Source organism: Octopus bimaculoides, chromosome 8 (assembly GCF_046866305.1).
Source record: "Octopus bimaculoides isolate indiv1 chromosome 8, ASM4686630v1, whole genome shotgun sequence".
NCBI classification, from domain to species: Eukaryota; Metazoa; Mollusca; class Cephalopoda; order Octopoda; family Octopodidae; genus Octopus; species Octopus bimaculoides.
Genome location: NC_142935.1, coordinates 76,826,259 through 76,851,892, shown reverse-complemented (window position 1 = coordinate 76,851,892; position 25,634 = coordinate 76,826,259). Strand labels below are relative to the sequence as shown.

The following is a 25,634-nucleotide window of genomic DNA, read 5'->3' as shown; positions in this document are numbered from 1 at the left end:
GCATGCATGCTTACAAACATACATAAAATACATAAATAAGTACAAATTTGCAGACATATATACATGTACATTCATTTGCTTGTTTGTTTTATGTCTATTTTTTTATGATAGCATGGATTAGATCAATGCATATTATTGAAGCATTGTTTTTATAGCTGGATGCCCTTGTAACCCTGTTGTGATGAGAGTCATGATATCCCCTTGCTAGAAATAGACTGGACCGAGCAATTATAAATAGTAGCAGTCAGAGTGTGAAGTTTGTGTTAGTTCAAGTTGAGTTCACAGTGAAGCTGGAAGATATCAGTTGGTTTGTTTGGAATATTGATTGTTGGTTCATGAAGAGATTGTTGGTTCATGAAGAAATTGTTGGATCATTACATTGCTATTACAGCTGGATCATTATCTTGTTTACTGTTGCTACACTGGCACATTGTGATTGTATCATGACATTTGGAGATGGAGGATACAACATCTGGCGATGAGGGTTGTGAAGCTCACATAGGTTATTTAACAATTTGGTCATGATACAACTTGTTAAATGGTGGAAGACATACTAGCTAGCTTTTATAATATAGACACAAAAGCAACAAGAACAGCAACAGGAGCTGCAGAAGCAACTACAACAACAACAATTATTGGAGCTATATGCAAAGAAGTCCAAAAATGTGGTAAGTTCATTTTCGCCAGATGGCATATTGAACTCCATAAAAGAATTCAGTTATAACCCAGAGGAGAGTATAACTTTTGCAGTGTAACTACAGAAGGTACAAGGAGATTTTTAAGGAAGATTGCAAAACATGGTTGGACGAAGAAAAAGTAAGGTTATTATTATGTAAATTAGCTCCATCTGAGCATGAGTGACACTGTAATTTCATATTGCCCAAAAAGTCTTTATTACATATGCAGGAACTGTCAATAGAATGTGTGATAGTTTTAAACTTAAAGAACTTACTCCTGAGATGTTTAAGTGTCTCATTTTTGTACAAGGTCTTACTGTAAATGAAGATACAGAAATACAGGCAAGAATTCTTTCAAAATTTGAACAAACGAACCAAGAGTTAACCCTGCAGACTGATGCAGAAGAGTGTCAAAGGATGGTAAACCTGAAACACAGTGTAAGAAAAATTCAAGAAAAGGATTTCACAAAAATACAGATATGTTAACCAAGTATAACCAAAGAAGAATGCTAGGTCCTAATCCATGTTACAGATGTGGAGACTTACATTTCAAAACAGATTGTCCTCTTAAAAACCAAAAATGTTATAGTCGTCAAAAATTGGGACACAGTGTTCACACTGCAGAACAAAAGTATGAAGGTCAAATGCAAAAAGTTCTAAAGGGCTCTCAGCAGAAAGTAAAATTGAATCCCAAATAAGGAAATTTGTACACATAAAAGTAAACGGAGTAAATATTAAATCACAACTGGATACTGGTAGTGACATTTCAATCATTAACATTGACACGTGGAGAAAAATAGGGAAACCTATGTTAAGAAAAACAATGAAAACTGCATGTGGCATGATGGGTGACAAACTACATTTTGTAGGCAAAATGTGGAACAATGTCACATTTCAAGGAAAAACTTGCAAGGCAAAAGTTTTTGGTGTAAAGAACGCAAGCAGTGTTTGGTACTGACTGGTTGGAGTTATTTGATTTATGGGATTTCCCAATAAGCTGGTACAGTAAAAAGTTAAATGGCTGCCCCACCAATGAAAAGAATTCAGCAGTTGAATTGAAGAAAAAATTAATTAAAAACATTATGTGTAATGTTATTGACAAACTGCCGGTGACAGTGTATGATATAAAAATGAAATCTGCAGAGGATAATTACATTACAAGAATGAAAGTAATGTTAAAAAATAAGCAAAATAAAAATACAAATTCGAATAATTTTTCACTATGCGACAATGTTTTAATGTATGTGCAAAGAGTGGTAGTACCAACCAAAGAGTGGTAGTATTGCAGGAATTCCAGTGGACACCCAGGAATGTCAAGAATGAAAGCCTTAATAAGGAGCTATGTATATTGGCTGACAATGGACCGGGAAATTGAAAATTGTGTAAAATCATGTGCTAGCAGCCAAAGCACCACTGGCGAAATACCAATCATGACCTGAGATGGATAGTCCATGGTCCAGGGTACATATCGACTATGCTGGACCCATGAATGGCACACACTATCTAATTGTTGTTGATAGCAGTACAAAATGGCCAGAGTTATTTGTGACCAGAGGTACACAGGTACAATAAACCAACCACAAAGACAACAATAAAGTTCCTGTATGAACTATTTGCCTGATACAGTGTTCAAGACACATTGGTATCAGATAATGGAACACAATTTAAAACATTTCTGCAAAATACATATGATAAAGCATATTTTTACCCCGACCAACCACCCGAGGTCAAACAAGCAGGTAAAAAGATTTGTTGATACTTTCAAGTGAGTGTTAAAAAAAGCAAGGAATGATGTAGATAATGACAAAGCACTAACGGAATTCTTGAGGGTATATAGAGTAATGCCCAATCTGAATACCAGCTCAGGAAAGTCTCTGGCAGAGTTAATGTTCACGTGAAAAATAAAATCGATCTTTGATAAATTATTGCAATGAAAAATATCTTTAAAGGAAATACAGAAAAGGGAACAAAACATTACAAAATTGGTAAAGAAGGCTAGGAGGATGGTTTTGTAACTAAAAGATTAGGAGACATGATGTATATAATTAAAGGACAACATTCGGAACATAAGAGACAGCTAAACTAATTAAAGACAGACAAGACAAGTTGAAAAACGAAAGAAAATACCAATGGAAGTCTACTATGACATGTCTGAGGTGCCAGCACTGAAAGAGATTGAGCCTTGTAGAAGCAACAGTAAAAAAAGGAAACAGACTACATTTAGAAATAATGCCAAAATGAAAAAGATATCAAATTAAAAGGAAAAAGAAAGAGAAGGAGAGGTGCTGGAAAAATAGAAAATAAAATCAACTTCACTTCTTCCGGAAGTTGAAATCTCAAAGGGGGAGATGTCGTGATGAGAGTTACTATGCTCCCTTGTGAGAAATAGACTAGACCGAGTGATTATAAACAGTGGCGCTCAGAGTGAAGTTTGTGTGTTAGTTCGAGCAGAGTTCACAGTGAAGTCAGAAGGTAGGTGTCCGTTGGTTAGTTTGTTTGGAATATTGATTGTTGGTTCATGAAGAGATTGTTGGATCGTTATGTTGTTATTACGGCTGCATCGTTATCTTGTTTACTGTTACTACACTGGTACAGTGTATCTAGACCATCTGTCACAATATCATGGTGGTACCACAACATTTGGAGGTGGAGGATACAACAAACCCCTTAACTGTTTTTCAAGTAAGAGAGATTATGTTCTGCTTGTCTTTAAAAGCATAGAATTATTTGAAGATGTGTTCATTGGCCATAGTTCAGTGTTTTATCATGTGAAGGGCAGAATGTAAGTATTCACACACACACACACTCAAACTCACCACTACCACCATCAGCACCTCCACCACAACTGCCACCGCCACCACCATCATCCTCATCATCATCATGACCATCATAAAGTTCTCTGTGCAGGATGTGTGTTGTATTACTTAATCAATGATGATAATAATATTGAACAACATTCTCTAAGATCAATATATTAGTTACCCTGATACAGACTGGATACATATATTCACCAACCTGAACGTTATGTACATCTGTTGTATTGAGTACTTTCTCCACCACCTTTATATTGTTTTTAAGGATGGCTTCATGGAGTGGACTACACCCGTTTCTATTGAGGATGTTGGTATCAGCTCCATGGCACAGCAACAATGCCACCACTTCATGTTGGTTACTGAAAGAATGAGGAAGGTAAAAATAAAGATATTACAAAGACAGGAAATAATAGTCAGGTTATATATATTAAGTATGTCATGATATAATTGTATATATTATATATTAGACTATCCATGACCCGTTGGGTCACTAATAGTTCAAGGTGCCTGAAGAAACCACGAATCTCGAGAACCAATGGTTTGATTTATGCAAAACTTGTTTTATTCTGTTTATATTCACATTTCAATGGTACCTTACTTTCAGAGTATTTTCCCATTATGTGCCAGTTTGGCTATTTATAAAGGCGTTCACAGTAAAGGGCAATAACTCCAGGTTTCACTGCTTAAATTTGTGGAAACAAACCCCAAAAAACCACATATCTCGGGAATTAGTGGTCTGATTTATGAGAAACTTGTTTTATTCTGTTTGTATTCACATTTCAGAAGTACCTTACTTTGAGAGTATTTTCCAATTATGCAACAGTTTGGCAGTATTGAATTACAGACAAGCATGCATGCATGCAAGCAAGCAGGCTAGCAATGACAGAGTTTTAAGACTATACAAGCATATCTAGCTATGTGATTAGAGTGTTGGGCTTACAACCGTAACATTGTGAGTTTGATTCCTGGACCAGGCTGTGCCTTATGTTCTTGAGCAAGACACTTTATTTCACATTGCTTCAGTATCAGCTATATCAGCTTTTGCCTTTCCCTTGGACAACATCGATAGCATGCAGAGGAGAGACTGGTATGTATGGCCAACTGTTGGTCTTCCACAAAACAACCTTGCCTGGACTTGTGCCTCAGAGAGAAACTTACTAGATACAATCCTATGGTCATTTATGACTGAAGGGGATCTTTACACTTTTCATATATACTACACACACACATGTATGTTAGTGTGTGTGTGTGTATATGCTTCTATGTGTGTGTATGTATATATATGTGCATGTGTGTGTGTGTGTGTGTGTGTGTGTGTACATTTGATGAGATGGAGACAGATAGACACTTAATGAAACAGTCAGACATATAGACAAATAGATATAATTAGACAGAGTGACAAATAGATTCCCAGCATTAAAGTGACATAGAGCTCACCTAATTGATCTTACACTAACACATTGATGGCTATGTTCCTCCCCTTCTCTGGTATTCATTACACTTAAATCTGGAACTCCGTGAGTTACAATGACAGGGGTTCCAGTTGATTTAATCAATGGAACAGCCTGCTCATGAAATTAATATGCAAGTGGCTGAGCACTCCACAGCATGCATACCCTTAACGTAGTTCTCAGGGAGATTCAGTGTGACACAGTGTGACAAGGCTGGCCCTTTGAATACCAGATACGACTAATTTTTGCAAGCAGAGTAGACTGGAGCAACATGAAATAAAGTACATTATTTACATTATTTACAACAAACAAGATGAAGACAAATATCCGTCAAATGTAAATAATGTAAATAATGTGCATAATTCCTCACCTCTTAAATATAGAACTGTATGAAATAAAGAGTTTTGCTCAATGACACAATTCGCTGCCAAGAATTGAACTCACAACCTTTCAATCATGAGCTGAATACCCTAACCACTAAGCCATGCGCCTTCACACACTCTTAAATCTATCACCAGCTCAACAATACCTTTTTCCCTCCCCCCTCTCTCTCTTTACAAATAATTTCCCTTTTCTATATTGTATTTTTTCTGTTTTTATGGTTCTGTCACATTCTAACGTTTATCAAATAAAATCTGTCATTTTGGCAGCTACTATAGTAGTACATATACATTTATACCCCGACATATACACGCATAGTGTGGCTTGTGTGTATAAAGACACACTCTCTTACGTATACGTTTGTGTGTGTGTGAATAATAAAAAAATTAAAAAACAAATTGTTGTGATCTTACTTTAGTGCTGCCCAGTGTAAAGGTGTATTGCCGTCTTGATCTGTTGATGTTACGCTAGCTCCTGCTTTCAGTAACATTAGGACAATGTTGGTGTTGCCTTTAACACTTGCAAAATGAAGTATGGTGTTGCCACAATTGTTGGGATTGTTAATCTGAAGGACAGAGAAGAGGACAAAGTAAATAATGGTGTTTAGAAAGAAGAAAAGAAGAAAGGAAGGAAAAAGAGAGGAAAGAAGGGGAGGGGGAAGGAGGGAGGGAGAAAGAAAGGAAGGATGGAGAGAAGGAGGGAGGGAGTTAGGGGAAAGAAGGAAGGAAGAAAGAGAGAGAGAGAGACAGAGATAGATAGACAGACAGAAGAGATAGAGAGAGAGACAGACAGACAGACAGACAGACAAAAGAGAGAGAGAGAGAGAAAGATGTAACATTTAGATATGTCTCATTCTAAATTGTTACACTCTAGAATTTGTTACACAGCAGTGTATTGTCAAATATAGCAAGGAAGAAAAAAAGGAAATTAACCATCACCATTGGATTAACAACATTTTCTGCTAACAGTGGAAACAGGTATCTATTTCCTGCTGTTACATGAAAATCTATAGATGTATGTCCAACAGCTGATGTATTTTGGTTTAAATATTTTGACATATTTCTTATCATATTTGTTATCTTTTTCTGGACAAGTTATAGGTGCAGGAGTGGCTGTGTGGTAAGTAGCTTGCTTACCAACCACATGGTTCCGAGTTCAGTCTCACTGCATGGTACTTTGGGCAAATGTCTTCTGCTATAGCCTCAGGCCAACCAAAGCCTTGTGAGTAGATTTGGTAGACGGAAACTGAAAGAAGGCTGTTGTATATATGTATATGTATATATACATGTGTATGTGTTTGTGTGTCTGTGTTTGTCCCCCCCAACATCGCTTGACAATCGATGCTGGTGTGTTTACATCCCCGTAACTTAGCGGTTCGGCAAAAAAGACCGATAGAATAAGTACTAGGCTTACAAAGAATAAGTCCTGGGGGTCAATTTGGTCGACTAAAGGTGGTGTTCCAGCATGGCCACAGTCAAATGACTGAAACAAGTAAAAGAGTAAAAGAGTAAAGAGTAAGTCATTTGATCCTAGTGTAAGGTCAACAACCACCTGACTTCCATTATGTATAATAAATAGTTGATCATAAATAAGTTAACAAGAATTGAGTGGAAGTGTGGTGTTATTTGACCATACATAGATTAATGGGAGCGGGATGGTAGTGAGAGGATAATTAACTATACACAGAATAATGTGAGTGGTAGTGAGGTGGTAGTTGGCCATACATAACTTAAGGGGAGTGGACTGGTAGTGTAGTGGTATTTGATCATACAAATGTTAACAAGTGTGGTGAAGTAGTGAGGTGGTTGTTGACTGTGCATAGACTAACAGGAGTAAGTTATTGAGATGGCGTTGAATCATTCATAGGTCATTCATTCATAGAGTGGTGATAAGGGTATAATTGAACATACATTGATGAATGGCTGTGGAATGGTAGTGAGGTTGAAGTGGATACAATGATTCATGGGAATGAAGCGAACCTAGCAAGTTCTCAGAGGTTCGGTATAAATTTATCATTTCATTGTAGGGTACCACCCAAGGATTTATGACAGACAAACTGTAGACAAAAACTTTGCTGCGGGCTAGCTAGTGATCCCACAGAAGAACAACAGCTTTTACTTCACATATCAAAGTAAACAGAAAATCAAAGAAACATGGTAAGTGATCACACAGCAGCACTGAAGCTACCACAATTCTGGCTGAAGAGGGCTGAGCTATGGCAGGTGGGAGTACAATTTAACATATGCAAAATAACTACACACCTAACAAAATAATCTTCCATAGGAATGGTATTAGATAAGGACATGGCAACGAGGGTGCTGGACATTTTAACCCAAACCCCAGCAACACACAAATACACTATATTAAAAGACAGGTTGGTGAATACATTCCAGCAGAGAGACCGGGAAGTGGCAGCCAAGATACTGGATGAAGAATTGGACAAGATGGTGGCATTAGTTTCCCTCTAGTGTGTCACCTTCCTTTTTGTTTAGGGAAATATTCCTCCACAAGTTACCACTCCAGGTCCAGGCCCTCATAACTCAGACCGAGATCAAGGAATATGGCAGTTAGCAAAAGCAGCTGACAAACATTTTTTATCCAGTGGTATTATGGTCAATGCCATAGGGTTGGCCTTGAGACATGGTAGAGTTAAGCAAGATGGCCTGTGCTTCTATGACACAAAGTTTGGGAAAAAGGTTATGAAGTACCAACAACCATGTATCGTCAGGATCCTTTGCCCATCGACCCCAGGAAACTCCAGGGCCGGCTGCCACTGAATGCCCTGTGGCTGGCAGACACGATCAACTGCTCCATGTCTGTGATCAAAGCTCCAGATGTCGGTTCCTAATCGATACTGGAGCAGAAGTCAGCATAATACCAGCATTGGCAAGGGACCTCCATTATGGAAAGCAGGGCCAACCTTTAACAGCTGTCAATGGCTCCACAATTGAGGCGTATGGTCACTGCATCCTTTCTCTCAACATCAGCTCACAAAATTACACATGGGCATTCACCATCACTGATGCCCATCAGCCCATTATCAGGGCAGACTTTCTTGGAGCACACTTGCTACTGGTTGATTTGCAGGGGAGATGACTCATCAACAACAACACATATGCTTCCAGGTCTCTGGCAACAGCTGAACATGCATAGCAACCATCTCTCAGACCGAGAACAAATTCTCAAATTTCCTTGCGAGTAACTCCAATCTCTTTACCTCGATATTCTCCAAACCTACAGCCCACCACAGAGTGACACACCACATCTCCACCACTGGCCTTCCAGGGCACAGCTACACATGTTGTCTATCACCAGAGAAACTTGCTATCACAAAGGCCAAGTTTGACAATATGGAGGCATTGGGCATAATTCACTGATCAAGCAGTCCCTGGTCATCACTCCTGCATGTGGCAACAAAACCCAATGGAGGTTGGTGTCCCTGCAGAGATTACCATTGTCTCAATGCAGACATGACACCTGACCACTACCCCATTCTGCACATATAGGACTTCTCAGCCCAGCTAGCCAGGTGCTCGGTTTTCTTGAAGGTTGACCTTATCCGAAGTTACCACCAAATACCAGTACAAGACAACAATGTACTGAAAACTGCTGTGATCACTCCTTTCAGGCTGTATGAATTCCTACATACACTCTTTGGCTTAAAAAATACAGCACAATCCTTCCAATGCCTGATGGACACTGTGTGCAGGGTCTTGATTTTGTCTTTGCATACTTAGATGATATCCTTATTGCAAGCCAAAATGCAGGGCTACACAAGAAGCACCTAGTGACTCTTTTGATAGACTGGAATAGTGTAGCCAAGCAAATTGCAGAGTGGAACAAGACCTGCATCTCCTATAAACAAGCCAAGGGCCATCAGCACCCCAAAGCACTCCACAGGCCAACGAGTTAGTGGAGTGATTTTACCGCTGCCTGAAGGAATCCCTGACAACCAAACTTAATGGGCCCAATTGGATTGATCATCTTCTATGGGTGATGCTGGGAATCTGCACCCACCCCCACAAAGGAAAATCTCAACATTTCTTCTGTGGAAATGGTGTATGGTGCCCCTCTTACAGTGCCAGGAGAGTTCCTTCTGAACACGAAGTCAAACCCGGATGTCAAAAGGTACCTCATGCAACTGAGAGTCAGTGTGGGCCAGTTGCGTCTTATTCCCATGTCAACACATGGTACACCTAGATCATCTGTACCAAATGACTTCCACATGGCTAACTTCATGTTCATTCGAATGACATGAGACAAAATCCCCTCCAGTCACCCTATGATGGCTCATACGAAGTCATATGTCCGGGAGACAAATCATTCTAACTCCTAATTGGCAGACAATAAGACACAGTTTCTATAAATAGGTTGTAACCAGCCCATCTCAATATTGACAGCACCATCCAAGTAGCTCAACCACCAAACAGCGGCCACCCCAGGTAAATCACATTAACCCTTGGCAAGGAACAGTCACCAAAGAGTTGAGTAACCACATGCACAGCAGAGCAGTTAAAACACTTTCCCAATTCCAATGTCAGTCAACAGTTCTGGTGGGGAGCTGTATGTAGGGCACTGCCCAAGGATTTATGACAGATGAACTGTAGACAGGAACTTTGCTGCAGGCTAGCTAGGGAGCTGGTCTGCAGCAAAGTGGACTTCTGGTTAAGTAGGCTTCTACAAGGTAGAAGTGACTGGCGGCTGTCACCCTCATGTATTTAACTGAATAAATCTGGGTTTCTGTTAATTTATTTGTGTATAGCTTAACTAAAGCTATATCATCACTATTTTAGAAATCTGTTTCTTATTAAATATAAGTTGTTGGTTTTAGGTACAATCTCTACTATAATGCTGTTACCTACGATATCAATAATGAATTGAAAGAGAGTACTGATAAAATTTTAAGTAACAGATGATAGGAGATGCAGCTAAATAACAGAAAGCATTGAATTAACCCTACTGTAGAGATCAGACCATAAAATGGTGTATAATTTACTGAATAGATCTATAAACAATCAAAATCCTCAGGAATATTTGCATAGATTCTTTTTATATTCTCTGGCATAGTTCATGAAATTCTATAGTAATGTATTATCTCTGGTGGAGAAAATAAGAAATTTTAAGATAGCAGTCAGCAGTTGGAGTTTACATATATTCAGCAGTGTCTTGGAATTATATATTTCAGCTAAACAACACTGACTACATCACCTGAAGGAAATCACCCATCATTTAAATACATGCAAGATCATCAAAGGTTGGCCTGTAATTATAACACTATCCCTTAATCTTGGTGTCTCTATACTCTAAGTGTCCCATCTGTCATTCTACTTTGCACTATGAGAAAAACAACCCCCTTATTTATCAATTTGGGTGCCTTCCTCTATCTAGATACAACCTGTATAGCTCCAGAGAGGATTTCAGGTTCAAAGTCACACAATGAATGACAATTGGCAATGTCATCAACTGTATGTGGCATGAGAAACTCCTAATAAACATATCCACATCTTATTGACACTAACTTTTGGACTGAATATTTCTTATCAGATCACTCCTTTACATCATAGTGGCTTTCTATCTAACCTATATTCAATCAACTCTAGCTTTCCTTTGTCTTTCTTAAACTGCTGTTGCAGCTGATGCTACTACTGAGGATGATGATGATTAGAGGAAGGAAGAGTGGGATGAGTGGGAAATGAAATGAAATATCATGGACAAAAATATCCATGGAGACTTAAGAATATTTGATATTGAGTATAAAATATATTTCCATATATTGATTATATATACATATACTTCTAAATTGAATATAAAGATAAAATAACAGTCAAATTTGAGATGACAATAAAAAGGAGCAGCTTACTCTATCAGGATTTCTTACAATACATTGTTTAATAGCTGTAATGTCACCTTGCATAACTTTACATAGAAAATGATCAAACTCCATATTATGTTGAGTGAAATATGCTAGAATGAAAAAGAAACAAAATAAAGAATTTTAAAGAAAGTTATTTAATGAGGTAAGCAACAATATACAGATGTTGATTTTAAAATCTCACATAAAATAACAAACATTGAAAACTTCAGTTTTTTTGAAGTATTATTTTTATAACAGAATGTTTAAAACATTAATAAGCTTAACTATAGTCATTGTGTTGTGTCTCTAGCTTAGCAACATAACTCTGCTTATTACAAGTCTGATTGGTCACAATAAAATCCTATATATTGGGATGTGCAGTCTCCTGATCAACTAAGTGGAGTCACTGTACATCTTGAGTTGTAGATCTGTAGATCATACCTCAACTAGGTAGAGACATTGTATATCTTGACCTATGGATTTGTGGATCATACCACAGCAAAGTAAAGGCACTGTACACTCCTCAGCTAAAGATCTATGGATCATTCCTCAGCCAGGTGGAGACTCTTGAGTTAAGGATCTGTGGATCATACTTCAGCTAGATGGAGATACTGGACACTCCTGAGCTATAGATTTGTGGATCATATATACCTAAGCTAGATGGAGACAGTATTGAGCTATGGATTTGTAGATCATATTTCAGGTAATTGGAGACATTCTAATATTGGTTTCTAACTTTGGCACAAAGCCAGCAATTTTGACAGAGGGATTAAGCCTATTATGTTGATCCCAGTAATCAACTGATACTTATTTTATCAACTCTGAAAGGATGAACAGCAAAGTTTACCTTAGCAGAATTTGAATTCAGAATGTAAAGACAGATGAAATTCCATGAAGCATTTGGACCAGCATGCTAACTATTCTGTCAGTTCACTGCCTTACTCTATATATCAATATTGAAATATAAATCAAGTTGAAAATATTATCAAGTAAGGAATCATGCTCAAACAAAGTAGAAATAGCTACAGAAGTGACAAATAATAATGGTTAGAACAAACTCACAAGTTAAGGAGAAATTAAAGTAATGATACATATATATAAAAAAAATAAAGAGAAAGCAGAAAAAAAATGAAATAAGGAAAATAAGAAAATAAGAGTAAAAACAAATATAGACAAATATGAAACAGGATAAATATAAAAAATAAAAGGGCAAGATAACTGAATAACAAATAAGGCAATATAATTAAGAAGAAATAAAGATAACAGTGTTTCAAGTATGGAACAAAATCAACATTAATACACTAGCATACCCATGTCATCAAAAATGCCAACATTTATATTAATTATTGAAAATAGCACATCAAAACAATGAGAAAAATTATTGATAAATTTTTTGTTTTAAGACTTTGCACTGTTTATTTAGAAGAAAAAAATATTTTTAAAAATTCATAAATGTGACAGTGCCAACTGTCAGCCAAAAATAATCAGTCACAATGATATATATATATATATGCAAATATTGTACAAAAAATTTATTCTAATGTTTCATTGAATGATTTAATTCAAAATGATAATACTGTATTTACAAAAATTTTACACTTTCATTTAGAAAAAAGCAAAAGACATGCATGTAACTCCACACTAGTTAATGAAACACAGAGTAAAAAAAAACAGTGAGACTACTTATGTTTACATATGCATATTGTACATATGGACACATATCTTAACATGTAATTAATGCCATTCCAAAAGTTCTTTTATTACAATATTCATTGTAAATCTGTGATTTCCGTAAAGATTTCCTTGTTTTCCATCATTATTTATGAGTATCTTAAGATTGTCCTTGCTTTTTGTCCTGCTTTAAGAAACATAAAGCTGCTCATGACTAAACACAAGAAAAGGTAAATAAATACCAACTTGACAAAATGATTGTTCTTGTGATTTGTTGATGGTCATAGCAAATGCAGGTATTCCAGAAAATTGTCTTCTGTTCATTACAAAAGGCATATTTGTATCATATACTGAGAGGTTCATCCTAGGGATAAACACCTCCTCTTCTTTCTTACTAACCACTTAGTATCATGCCATGAATATACAAACCATGCATGGACGTTACTAATAAATGGGTGCCATTGAATAACCCTCTCAGTGGATTTAGATTATGCAATAGCATGACAATGCAGCCAACCTTGAGTTTCAGCCTGTGTGGCAGCATTCCCTACGGAGTTAGAGAATTCAAAAATTCAACTGGAACATTAACAACAGAAACTGCATCTTCTAAAGAAATTGTCACTACACTGAAATATTCTTTTGATTGTCCAGGAAGTAATGTAAGAATAGATTCATTTATTTTTAAGGCATCTTTATTTGTTGGTGTAAAAATAATCTTTGAAGCAAGATCTTCCATATGATCTTCATTTGCAATGTCAAGAGATTCTCCAAATATGTCTCTTACAATATCTTCTGAAGATAACATGTATTCCAGTATCTCAATGGTGTTTTCAGTCAAACCACAGTCATTGTAGAGTGTGCCATTACCAATTTTCAACAACCACCGGGAGAAATCTTCTTGTTCTTCAGTGTGTACATTTTCTGTAAGGCTTAGTTTACTAACAGTTCTTCACAAGTTTGAAATTTTTATGCAAGACTCTGAAATTGCAGCATTTGAGTCTCTTAGTATAACTGGTGCAGTCTGGCAAAAATAACCATCCAAAAGAAAAACTTTGCCATCAAATAACCTATTTGAATGCATGATTTCCTTCAATAGGGTATCAATTGCATGAAGTGCATTGTTGGAAAGCATTGCGACTTCATCAATTATTATTAAAGCAGCAGCTTTTATTTCTGTGGAACTTTCAGAAGATATTCTTATGTGTGAGGATGATTTTTCAAAAATTAGAACAGGACTGTTCTTCCTTCAATAAGTAAATCTGCAGCTGTTCCTGTAGTTGCATAAGAAAAGACAGTTTTGTTATGGCAAATCAAGTAAATGATCAAAGTGTTGTAGAAGTATGTTCTTCCTGAGCCACCAGGACCATCCAAAAAGAAAAATTTGTTCTCTGCATCCTCAGTTTCAATAGCAGTCAGAGTATGTTCAAATATTTCACGTAGCTTTTTATTCAGTGTTGCTGTGTGGCTTTCAGCCGCAGTAGTTTTTGTATTGGCATTTTCAATATTCTCTCTAATGATCTGGATGTTTACAATAGGTAGATGTAAGTCCTGGCAGTGTAAACCGTGTATAAAGAGAATTGAGCCTATATCTTGTGATGCTATCTGCACAGTAACTTCTCTTGCATTTGTTCTGGTCTTCAATGATGCTGTCTTCAAATTGATAGTACAATCCTGCAGGGTCATTAGGAGTATTAAAAATACAGATTAGAGCAAATAACTGCCTCAGTTGTGCAGGCATCTGAGCAACAGCTGCTTCTGTCAAGCATCTCCGCCACTCATTATCATTCTGCAGCAAGTTCCTTTAATTTGCAGCTTCGTGATAACTGTTACACCATCAACTGTCTTAAGATCATCAAAATTGCAAGCTCCTTTAACATGTAGTAATAACAATCTCAGATGAAATCTTTCTTCTCTTGGATTTATAAAATAAAGTCTTGAAATAATTTTCTCTCCCACTCTTTTGCATGGTTTTCAAACAGTCATCTTTTTATCAAATACAAAATGGTAAGGAATATCAATATATAACAAGTGACAGACGCTAAACAATGATGATGATGATGTCTTGCATTTTCATATTGACATATTGACAAACCACACTGTTAAAGGAATGCTACAATGGGTGGCTCTTTCCAATGCTTTTTCTTGGTTGCCTTTTCTAGAAAAGACAGGTTCTTACTATTGAAAATCCACTGGAAAGTGTATAACTTGAGATCTGTCATGCATTTTGTTTTCAAGTAACTGCCACATCACTTCAGGGGCACTAACATATTTCCCATCAAGATGGCATTTGACTTCATCATGTACAACTTCACTGTTCATTGTCCTTTCATTTATATCAAGTTTAATGGTATCATACTCTTTATATAGGTACTTGAATATGTATTTCACTGACTTGATAGTTGAACATGTTTCCAAATTTATATGGGCAACATAGATACTTGTTATAGGTAACTTAGCACTCTGTCAGTTACAATGATGAGGTTCCAGTTGATCTGATCAATGGGACAGCCTGCTCATGAAATTAATGTGTATGTAGCTGAGCACTTGTTGAGTGAGCACTCCACAGACATGTGTACCCTTAATGTAGTTCTCATGAAGATTCAGTGTGACAGAGAGATTGACAAACCTGGCCCTTTAAAATACAGGTACCACTCATTTATGCCAGCTGAATGGACTGGAGCAATGTGAGATAAAGTGTCTTGCTCAAGGACAATGTGTCGCCAGGAATTGAACTCGATGGCCTTACAATTGTGAGCCAAATACCCTAACCACTAAGCCACGCACCTTCACTATAGGGACCCACATATCTATTATCAATTGCACAGTTACCAACCGGTATTGTTGTTCCTTGGCATCACCTGTAGCATGGATAACCATCATTATTTACTGTTGTTTCTTGAAGAACCTCTTTATAAAACTTCTTTTGGCAGGTGTTCCATGTTGATGTACTATAGCCATTGCATTATGATAGTGTTCTCGCATGTCTCGTGGGGATCCTTGAAATGAAGATGGAAGAATAAGTGTGCACCCAGCCTGAATACCAGCATTTTGCACTACATTATTTAAATGGTCAGCTAAACCAATGTAAAGTTCCACCTTCAATCTTTCTTATAAAATTCAGGTTGTTTACTTCCATTTGTAAGTATGAGTCTACTGGCCATTGCTGGAAGAGTTTTCCTCCTTGAAGAATTGGATTGAACTCATTATCTTTGACTGCTGTGAGTGAAACTTTATGTGGCAACATTGTGATATTTTGTTGATGATTATTTAGTCAATTGTCAACATTTCCTATGTGTATGTGTGTGAGTGTGTGTGTGTGCGTTACAATAACAATTTTATTCTCTACCACCATCAGAAGTTACGTTGTGTGTGGGCATGTGTGTTTCTGTGCATACGTCTGTATGTATGTTCGTATGTCTCTGTGTGTGTACATTTGCATGTGTGTATGTGTGTACATACATCTGTGTGTGTGTGTGTGTGTGTGTGTGTGTGTGTGTGTGTGTGTACATGTGTTTGAACTTCCATTATCACTTAGAGTATTTTGTTTTCAATTTTTTGTTTATTTATTATTAGGAAACAACAAAATTTTGGAATTTTGTTTTTATCAAAATACCTGCTGCTCTGAAAGTAGATATGCCACTCACTCACTCTATGTTTTCATACTTCCCATTTCCCCTACTCACTCTCACTCACTTTGTCATTTTGCTTTCCTTTCACTGGCATGAATGATGTGAAATGCTTTTTAATTATATATAAGACTAGCAGAAATACCCGGTTTTGCCCGGGTTAAAGAGAATAATGAAATCTAAAAACGCTGTCTAGACTACGCCAACCCTCAACTGTTAGTAGCTACGATACCATATTTCTACATTAATAACTCTCCAATCCATGCCAGCATGGAACATAGACATTAAGTGGAATGCCAGTCTCTCATCTAGGAGGGCCTTGAAATCAATGTTACCAACTGGGGACTATGTGTGTCGTAGTGATAATAAAAAGACCCAAAGGAGGTCTGCAACGAAATAATTTTACTCAACACTTTGCAAGTGAATCAGTGGAGGCAAAGATGCGTCTCATTTACTTGACAATTTATGCACCACATTGCAGAAATCACAATGTAAGTATATCTGAAAGGGTAGTCTTACACTGTTGTACTGTTGAATTACAAATAATGCTCATCTGTTATGTTCGGGTTAAAATTTCATCAACATCCAAAATATATGAATTTTCATGGGAGTTATGGCCGTTATACATAGAATATAATTTCCAAATTTCATAAAGATCCGTTCAGTACTTTTGACGTAGTTTTGGATAAGAAAACAAATGACTAATGTGTGTGTTTGTGTGCATGTGTATGTGTGTGTGATGGGTATATATATGTATAGATATCTGTATGCATGTATATATATGTATATATGTGTACATATTACATGTACATCTATATATATATATATACATCTACACATGTGTATACATATACATGTATGCATATAGATCTATATCTATATATATATATCTATGCATATACGTGTACATATACATGTATATGTATACATGTATATGTATACATATACATCTCTTTCTCTCTCTTTCTCTCTTTCTCTCTCTCTGAAAGTATCTGTCATTACAGTATCGAAATGTGATTGTTTCAGTTAGTGGAATAACGTGTACATATACATCTATATGTATACATATACATCTCTCTCTCTCTCTCTCTCTCTCTCTCTCTCTCTGAAAGTATCTGTCATTACAGTATCGAAATGTGATTGTTTCAGTTAGTAGAATAGTTTCATTTTTAAAGTGAAAGTATTTGACATGAGTGTTTTTGTTTCACTTTTGACACGTAATACTTAAATAGTGGAGGAGATATTATGTTGCCGTGGGCTCGAACTCTGCAAGAAGTTAAAAAAATTTTCGACTAAAACACAATTGGAACCCTAAGTAAGGCATGTGTAAAATTTGAATGAAATTGGTTGCGTAGTTCTCGAGTTTTAGGGATTCACACAGACAGACAGACAGACAGACACACATTCTCATTTTTATATATATAGATATGTGCCTCTGTGTGTATGTGCCTTTGTGTGTGTGTGTTTGTGCGTGCGCGCGTGCGTGTGTGTGTGCGTTTGCGTGTGGATGCATGTGTGTGTGTGTGCGTGTGCATGCGCATGTGTGTGTGTGTGCGTGTGTGCGTGTGTGCGTGTGCGTGTGTGTATGGAATTGTAAGAATATTAAACAGATAAGAGGAATCTGCTAGCTGTAGCTTTTATGAACTATATCATAAATTAATTATAAATTAATCATTGAAGATTCTATCTTCAATATGTCACCAGGGTCTTTAATACTCAAGTAAACTAGTGATATACTTAAAGATTTCTACTGACATACAATACTCAATGTGCAGTAGTGTCAACTTATGTACAGAAAACACGAGAAAAGAAATTTAAGCATAATTACAAAAACAGGGCTACAGTACTCTAATATTACTACACTACTATACTATATTAATATTAATACATAGCAAAGAAAAAGAAAAACTGATAATAACAACAAAGATGAAGGTGACTATAATAAGAATCCTTTCTGAAATTTTGGGAGAGAGGGTGGGGGCTAGTTGATTACATCAGTCTCTGAGTTCAATTGGTACTTATTTCATTGACCCCAAAAGAATGAGAGGAGAAAAAAGAAGAATTTAGCACTGGGTTAAATTGCAACATGGAATACCTCAACAAGCACTCCACCCAAAACAAATTTAGTCCAATAAGATCAGAGAAATGGAAAGAGTACTGTGCAAGAAATTTGAGGGAAAAGTTTTTTGAATGAAAATCAACACAAAAGCCCCAAAATTATGTTATATAGTTCTTCTTATGCTTGATATCTCAGTGAGATCTATGTGAAAAAAAATCAGTATCAGAAACTCAGATGAAATGGAACAATAAAAATGGAGACAAACTTTGTGAGCCTCATTCCATTAGGAAACAGGGAGAATCTCCATTCAAAGATCTCAGAGACTGTCTGCTTAAAAATTTAACCCTAAACAGACAATGTCTAAACAGAAGGCAAAATTAACAGAGAACATTGGATATATGACTATTATATTGAAGTGCTATGTGCAACACTCTACCCAAAACATACATCATTAAATTTCCTTAACTGTTTCAGCCAGTGGGTGCCACTCCAGATGCTTTTGCAGTCAGCTATTGCCACTGATCTCTGGTCTCTGCCATGTGCACACAGCAGGGTCACGGTATTGTGACCTGTCCAATCCTTAATGTCATCAAACCTGGATTTTCTTTGTCTGCCTCTCTTTCATCCTCCCTCAACTGTGCCCTGAAGGATGGTTTTGGATAGGGTATTGAAGTAGGATACATGACAGTACCAGGTGAGCTTTCGCTTTCATCTTTTTACCTGCACAAAGAGTGGTTCTTGACTGCAGTGTATTTGTTGACTTGCTGCCTGACAAAGCTGTACATTTATTATTCAGTATATGGAATGTGAAGCAACCTTTTGAAGCACTTGTATTCAAATGCCTGGATTCTTCATTCCATGTTAGCTGTTCCATATCCAGCTCTTTCACCCATACAGAAGGATCAAAATCACCAACTTTGAGTCTTGTTAGAAAACTAATGGAGTTGCATTGCCATATGGTGCTCAGATTTGTCATGATAGCAGAGTTTTGTTGTATTCTCCTTTTCAGATCTAGCTTTGGTCAAAGTTGATCCTAGGTACTTGAAAGTGTCCACTTCATCGATTTTCTCTTTGTTCAGCAAGATGTTGGTTGCTGCGTTCTGATTGTTACTATTAACTGGAATCTTGCTCTTTTCTCGGCTGATCTCCAACCCATATGCTCCTGATACATTTTCCAGTCTGGTAGTGAGTTCCTAGAGTTCTACTTCACTGCTTCCAAACAGATTAATACTATCAGCAAAGTGCAGGTTGGAGATTGGCCATTCTCCAATAGAAACAGAGAGGTAAAAGTTTTGGAGTGTCTCTTGTGTGATGTTCTCCAGGAAAATGTTGAAAAGCACTGAAAATATCCTTGTTGAGCATTTACTATCGTCCTGAAGAATTCTCTGATGTTATTGCTCAAAACTGCACTGTTTGAGTTTCCATACAGTGCTTGGATTACTTCAATGAGGTTGGAATTCTTCATCTTTCACAACCCACTGTGTCAATAAATTGTGATAGAGGTCAGATTGTTTCTCAGTGGGAAGTCTGATGTTAAATGTCTACTCCTTTTGGGTTTAAATCTTGCCTATTCTTCTGCAAGGATTTCTTCTGTCTGTCCCTTAAGTCTTTTTAGTAGAACTTTTAGCAATACCTTGCTGGAGTGGCTAATTAGACTTATTATTCTAGCAGAGTCTTAAGTTGCTTTTCTTGGATATGGGTATCCTCAGTGAGTAGGTCCACTCTTTTGGCCAGCACTTCATTTCCAATATCTTCTCACAGGTAACTGCTCGTGCTTTGACAATATTTGGCTCTCCATGTTTCAGGAGCTTTGATGACATGTTATCTACTCCTGGGGATTTTCTGTCTTTGAACATGCACACTGTCTCTTTGACTTCCTCCTGGAGAATTAGAATATCCCCAAGTTCTCTGTTGTTGTTGGAAATACCCAGAATATTGCTGTCATGTCTGAGTTTATGATTGTAAAGGTCTCTGTAGTACTTAGAACATCTTTTACCAACATCAGTCTTATCCATGAGGAGCAGGCCAGTTTTGTCCTCAATGACAGTGATAGTGTGTTACTTTGTTTTTGTTAGGATTTTGAGGGTTTCATAAGCAACCTTACTAATGCCCTTTTTTTTATCTCAGCTTTGACGATTTTACGCTGATCTGCTATCCTTTTCTCTTTGGTTTTCTTCATTTTCTTCCTAACCTTCCTATTCATAGTGTTGTATTGCTAACTTGCCACTTGACCCATTAGCTTGGTCTTCCTCATGTTCTGTCTTAAGTCACATAGGTCCAACATGTCATCAGTGATTCATAATTTCTTTTTCCTTCTCCCCAGCACTTCTAGAGCCATTTCCTGAAGATCTTCCTTGATGTTGTCAATCAGGGAGTTTATATCACCTTTTAGAAGGTTAAGGACTACAAATCTTCCACCCACTTTCATCTCAAACTCTGCTGCATCCCTGGGATCTTTCAGTTTGTCCTACATCAAACTTAATATGTCTGACGCTTTTCTTACAGGTGCTTTTCAGTTTGAGCCTCATTGTCATCAGGACCAAATCATGATCACATTGACATTCTCACTAGGGAAAGTCCTTGCCCTCACCCTATTGATGCTGAACTTGAACTTCTGAAGTGTGAGAATGAGGTCAAGTTGCCCTGGTGATTTTCTCTAGGTCTTCTTAGAACTCACCGGAACATGGTCTTATATGATTGTAATATTCTATCATCTTGCAGCCACATGTATGGTGATGAGCCTGCTGGTTACTGGTGCACAGTTGATGATTGAGCTTACTCTAGTTTAGTTTTGTTCATGTTTGGTGTCATCCCTGCTGTATCAGGGTTTGTGACATTTATCTATTATCATCCACTTGATTTTAACCAGCCCTAGGATATCTCTGGTGTACATTTCAAATTTGTGTATAAGTTCCTTTGTCCTTCCATGAGCATATAGTGTGCAGATGTTCCATGTCCCAAAGGCAATATTTTCTTTGAGGAGGTTGAAGGTTGACAGCATAAGTGTCACTGTTGTTGTCATCCTAGATGCATATTGATTGCCTCTACCCTGAGATATAGCAGTGGAGAACTCAGTCACCGGTTTTGTAGGTCTCAGCCAATCTGGCGTGTTATGCCTTGATTGTGTGTCTTTTATGACATTTCAGTGGGCCTTAAAAATGCTTGGTAGTGCCCATCTTCTCTCTAAGCATTCAGTGCCTCACTAAGTTTAGCCTGCCAGCAGAAGCAGTTACCAGGGTGTGACTGAGAAGCCGAAAGTGAGAATCAGGTGAGAGCCCTGATCTACAAAGCCTCAAAGTGAGAATCGGGTGAGAACTAGTGTATCCATTTATCCTTAAGGATGCTGCTACTAGAAACCGAGGTATTCTCTCTAAACTCTCCACCTCACCACCATCAAACACACAAGCACCATTAAAGAGACATGAACTATGGAGAAGAAAAAAAGATCTAAGAAAAAATATAATAGCAAACAAACTAGGGAACATGTGAAGACTTATTTTATGTGACACTAAAGTACCAAAAATCAAAATAGATAAACTTATAGACAGAAAACACACTGAAAATAAAACAGAACATTCAGCCACACTAAGCATTGATCAACAAGCAAACAAGAATTACACAGAACCTACCTTCCCCACAAAGTATAAGACTCACCAAGTAAAAAAAAAGGAATACAACAGAAGCAACCACACATACAATAAATAAGGATGACCAGCTAAAATGCAACATATAAGAAAGAATATTATAGAAGACACACATAGGGGAGACATCTAGGAACATTGCGGAAAGACTAAATGAACATTTGAAACAATATAACAGTAAAAAACAGTCCTCAATACTCTACCAACATGCCAAGGACCAACATGGAGGCAACCTGGGTCAACTTGACATCTGCATTTTATCCAAGCACCCAAAGGACCCAACCCTCAGATAAATACAGGAGTACATCCTCAAAGATGAAACATTCCCAGTACTAAATAGGAAATATACGTAGTAGATAATCATACCCCCATACCCACAGTATATATTAATATACGGGTAGAATAGTTAGTGAGCTGTTATGTAGATGTATGTATGTGTGCATGTGTATATATGTATGTGTATATGCGCATGTATGTAGACAAATGGATATGAAAGTAAACAGATAGACATACAGATGGATAGTTACATAAATAATATGAACAGACAAGCACACATACACACATACGCAAATGAAGATTGAAACATATGACCATATATACACACACTTCACTTCACACAAGGACACATATGGAGACACACAGCCACACATATACAGATACACATCCATTCATACAGACACAGTACATAGTCACAAAAACCCATACACACACACACACACTCAGACATGCACACATGCAAACACACACACACACACACACACACACACACACACACACAAACACATAAAAACACTCAAATACATGAATATGCGGAATGCATATATACAACAGTACACATACATGCATATATACATACGCACACACACACACATACATATACATATACGCACTTACATGCATTCACACATACATACATACATACATACATACATACATACATACATACACACATGCATACATGTGTATGTGCACACACACTGACCCACACATGCGCACAAACAAACAAAAGAACAGAGCTTGGATAACGGACAGAGTCAACAACTATTTAGGAAAATAAATAAGTAAATGAATGGAAACTTTACCGATGAGTGTGTTAAATTATAAGGCACTAAAAGAGAATTAGACTAATACTGATTTCAAATTTTGGCAAGTTTGGAAGAGTCGATTACATTGACTCCAGTTATCAACTGATACTTATTTCATCAATCCCAAGGGGATGAAAAGCAAAGTCGACCTCAGCAGAATTTGAACTCAGAACACTAAGTTAGTCTAATATTAAAAACTGAACTCAATACTAGAAGTAAGATTGTAGGTATAAATATGCTAGCTATACAAGTCATTATCTACAGTTTCAATATAATAAACTGGAACTTAAGTGAACTGAAAGAATTAGATTGAAAGCTAACAGCATATAGAAGTCGCCATCCCAGATACAGAATATACTGACCCCCACACACAAGGAGGGCATGACCTGACACAAATAGAGAAGTTAGAAAACTTCTCCAAAATAACAACAGTTGAACTGGACAAATACTTAAAAACAAAGAATGGAAGAATTATAAATGTAAGAAGCATGGAAAAAAACCCCCAAAATAAACAGTTTTCTTTATACAAGGAATCAATAACACAACGCAGAAACAGACGACACTGAAACAATAAATTTAGACAACAATGCAACAGAAATGGTAAAAATACAAAAAGCATCACACAAACAATTACAAAACATACTCAAGAAGAAATGGAAAGAAAAACCACTCTATGAATAATACTGTGCAGGGTTCAATAGAGAAGTAAGCTGAAGTGAAAATGAACAGTGGCTCAAAAGCTCCAGCCAAAAAAACAGAAATGGAGGAACTGATCCTAACTACACAAGATCAATATCTGGTCACAAACAACTATAAGATTAAAATCATATGAATGATCCTAACACTAAATGTTGAATGTGCCACCAGCACAATTAGACAGTTACCATCACCAGTTGCTCAGTCTTTGCCAAATCTTAGTATACAAACAGGCATGGTAGTATTTGCAGCTACATTCACTAAGCAATATGCCAGTACTTCAATGTGAAAACAAATAAGTGGTACAAGCATCTACCAAACACAGTTCATAACTGCAACCTGGCTATAAGAATCTGGAATATGCCCATTCAAACTGACAGAGAGATCAAGGTGAACCATCCAGACAAGAAAACAAACACATGCACACTGATAGATGTCATAATTTATTCTAATAAAAATGTTTTGAGATAAGAAGTGGAAAAACTATCAAAATACAATGATCTTAAAATAGAAATAGTCAAGATGTTTGGTATGAGGGTGAAATCAATATCACGAGTAATTGGAGCATTAAGTATGATTAAAAAAATATATGAAAAGAAACATAGAAGTCATACCAGGGCTCATAATACCACACAGTACTCCAAAAATAGCTTTGCTAGGAATATGTCTTTGTGCAAGATGCTATCAGTTCAAGAGAACAGCTCAAACAGAACAATCTTCGCACACAACACACACCCTATACAACTAGCACCTAATAGCCTAAAACAACACAATTCATGCACCATATACTATGCAAGATTAAGGCCTTGTAAAACAATACAACTCACATTATACACACCATGCACAACAGAACATACACTGGATGGAATACTTTTATGTTGATCTTACATGTAACAGAACAGTAACCTATATGTGTGTGTGTTTGCGTGTGAGGTTTTTTTTAGCTTGTGTTACTGTTCAGGTAATCTTTAGTGTTGCTTTAGTATATTCAGTTGAAAGTCAAGAGTCAGCATGGATTCTTTGAGTTCAATTGGATGAAGAGAGTAAATGAATGATAAATGATGTTGAGAAGAAGGTTAAAGTTGACAAAAACTGGCTAGGATTGATTATGTATAAGGTTGTGTGTCGTTAACCAGCTGGAAAAGACGTTATCCTGAGGTTAAAATATAGTAACACAGTTCTGTATACAACAACCATTTATAGTGGCAAAAACCAAAAAAAAAGTTACCATCTAGTATTGTTATGACTTATATCTCATTTAGAGATTTTAGAACTAGCTACTTTGCTCAAAGTTGATATCTTTATGGATTTATTCCCAGAAGTGAAGAAAGGATATCTGGAAATTTATTTTAGGAAAACTGACAGCAAACTTTAGCACAGAAAGCTATGGAAATTATCGAAATGCATACCAGTATTTTGTATATAACATTCTACTCTCACTCCTCCAACACAGGATTAAGATACAGCAACAGAAGATTCAAAATACCTTCCTCTCACAAAATAGAAAAATACAGCATGTAATAGATATCAACATATTTAAATGACAGCTTGAGAATTTCGTTAAGTCCTTGATAAATCTACATTGAACAGTCACCCTCATTTATCAGATTCCAACAAGCAGGACAAGTAAAATATATTCACACAGACACATACACGTGTGTGTCTGTGTGAATATACAAC

The 25,634-nt window shown here is 36.8% G+C and overlaps 1 protein-coding gene across 1 annotated transcript in view; it reads right to left on the bottom strand.

Moving 5' to 3' along the window:
• The window catches only part of LOC106875628 (uncharacterized), a 104,379-nt gene extending 78,980 nt beyond the window's left edge, over positions 1-25,399 (bottom strand). The window contains exons 1-4 of the mRNA XM_089356676.1: positions 25,364-25,399; positions 11,183-11,286; positions 5,736-5,887; positions 3,693-3,849 (exon numbers count right to left, since the gene is read on the bottom strand). Of these exons, the coding sequence (XP_089212802.1) occupies positions 3,693-3,849; positions 5,736-5,887; positions 11,183-11,266 (393 nt within the window). The 5' untranslated portion in view covers positions 11,267-11,286; positions 25,364-25,399. The remainder of the gene's footprint in view (positions 1-3,692; positions 3,850-5,735; positions 5,888-11,182; positions 11,287-25,363) is intronic.
• Positions 25,400-25,634: the final 235 nt, after the last annotated feature.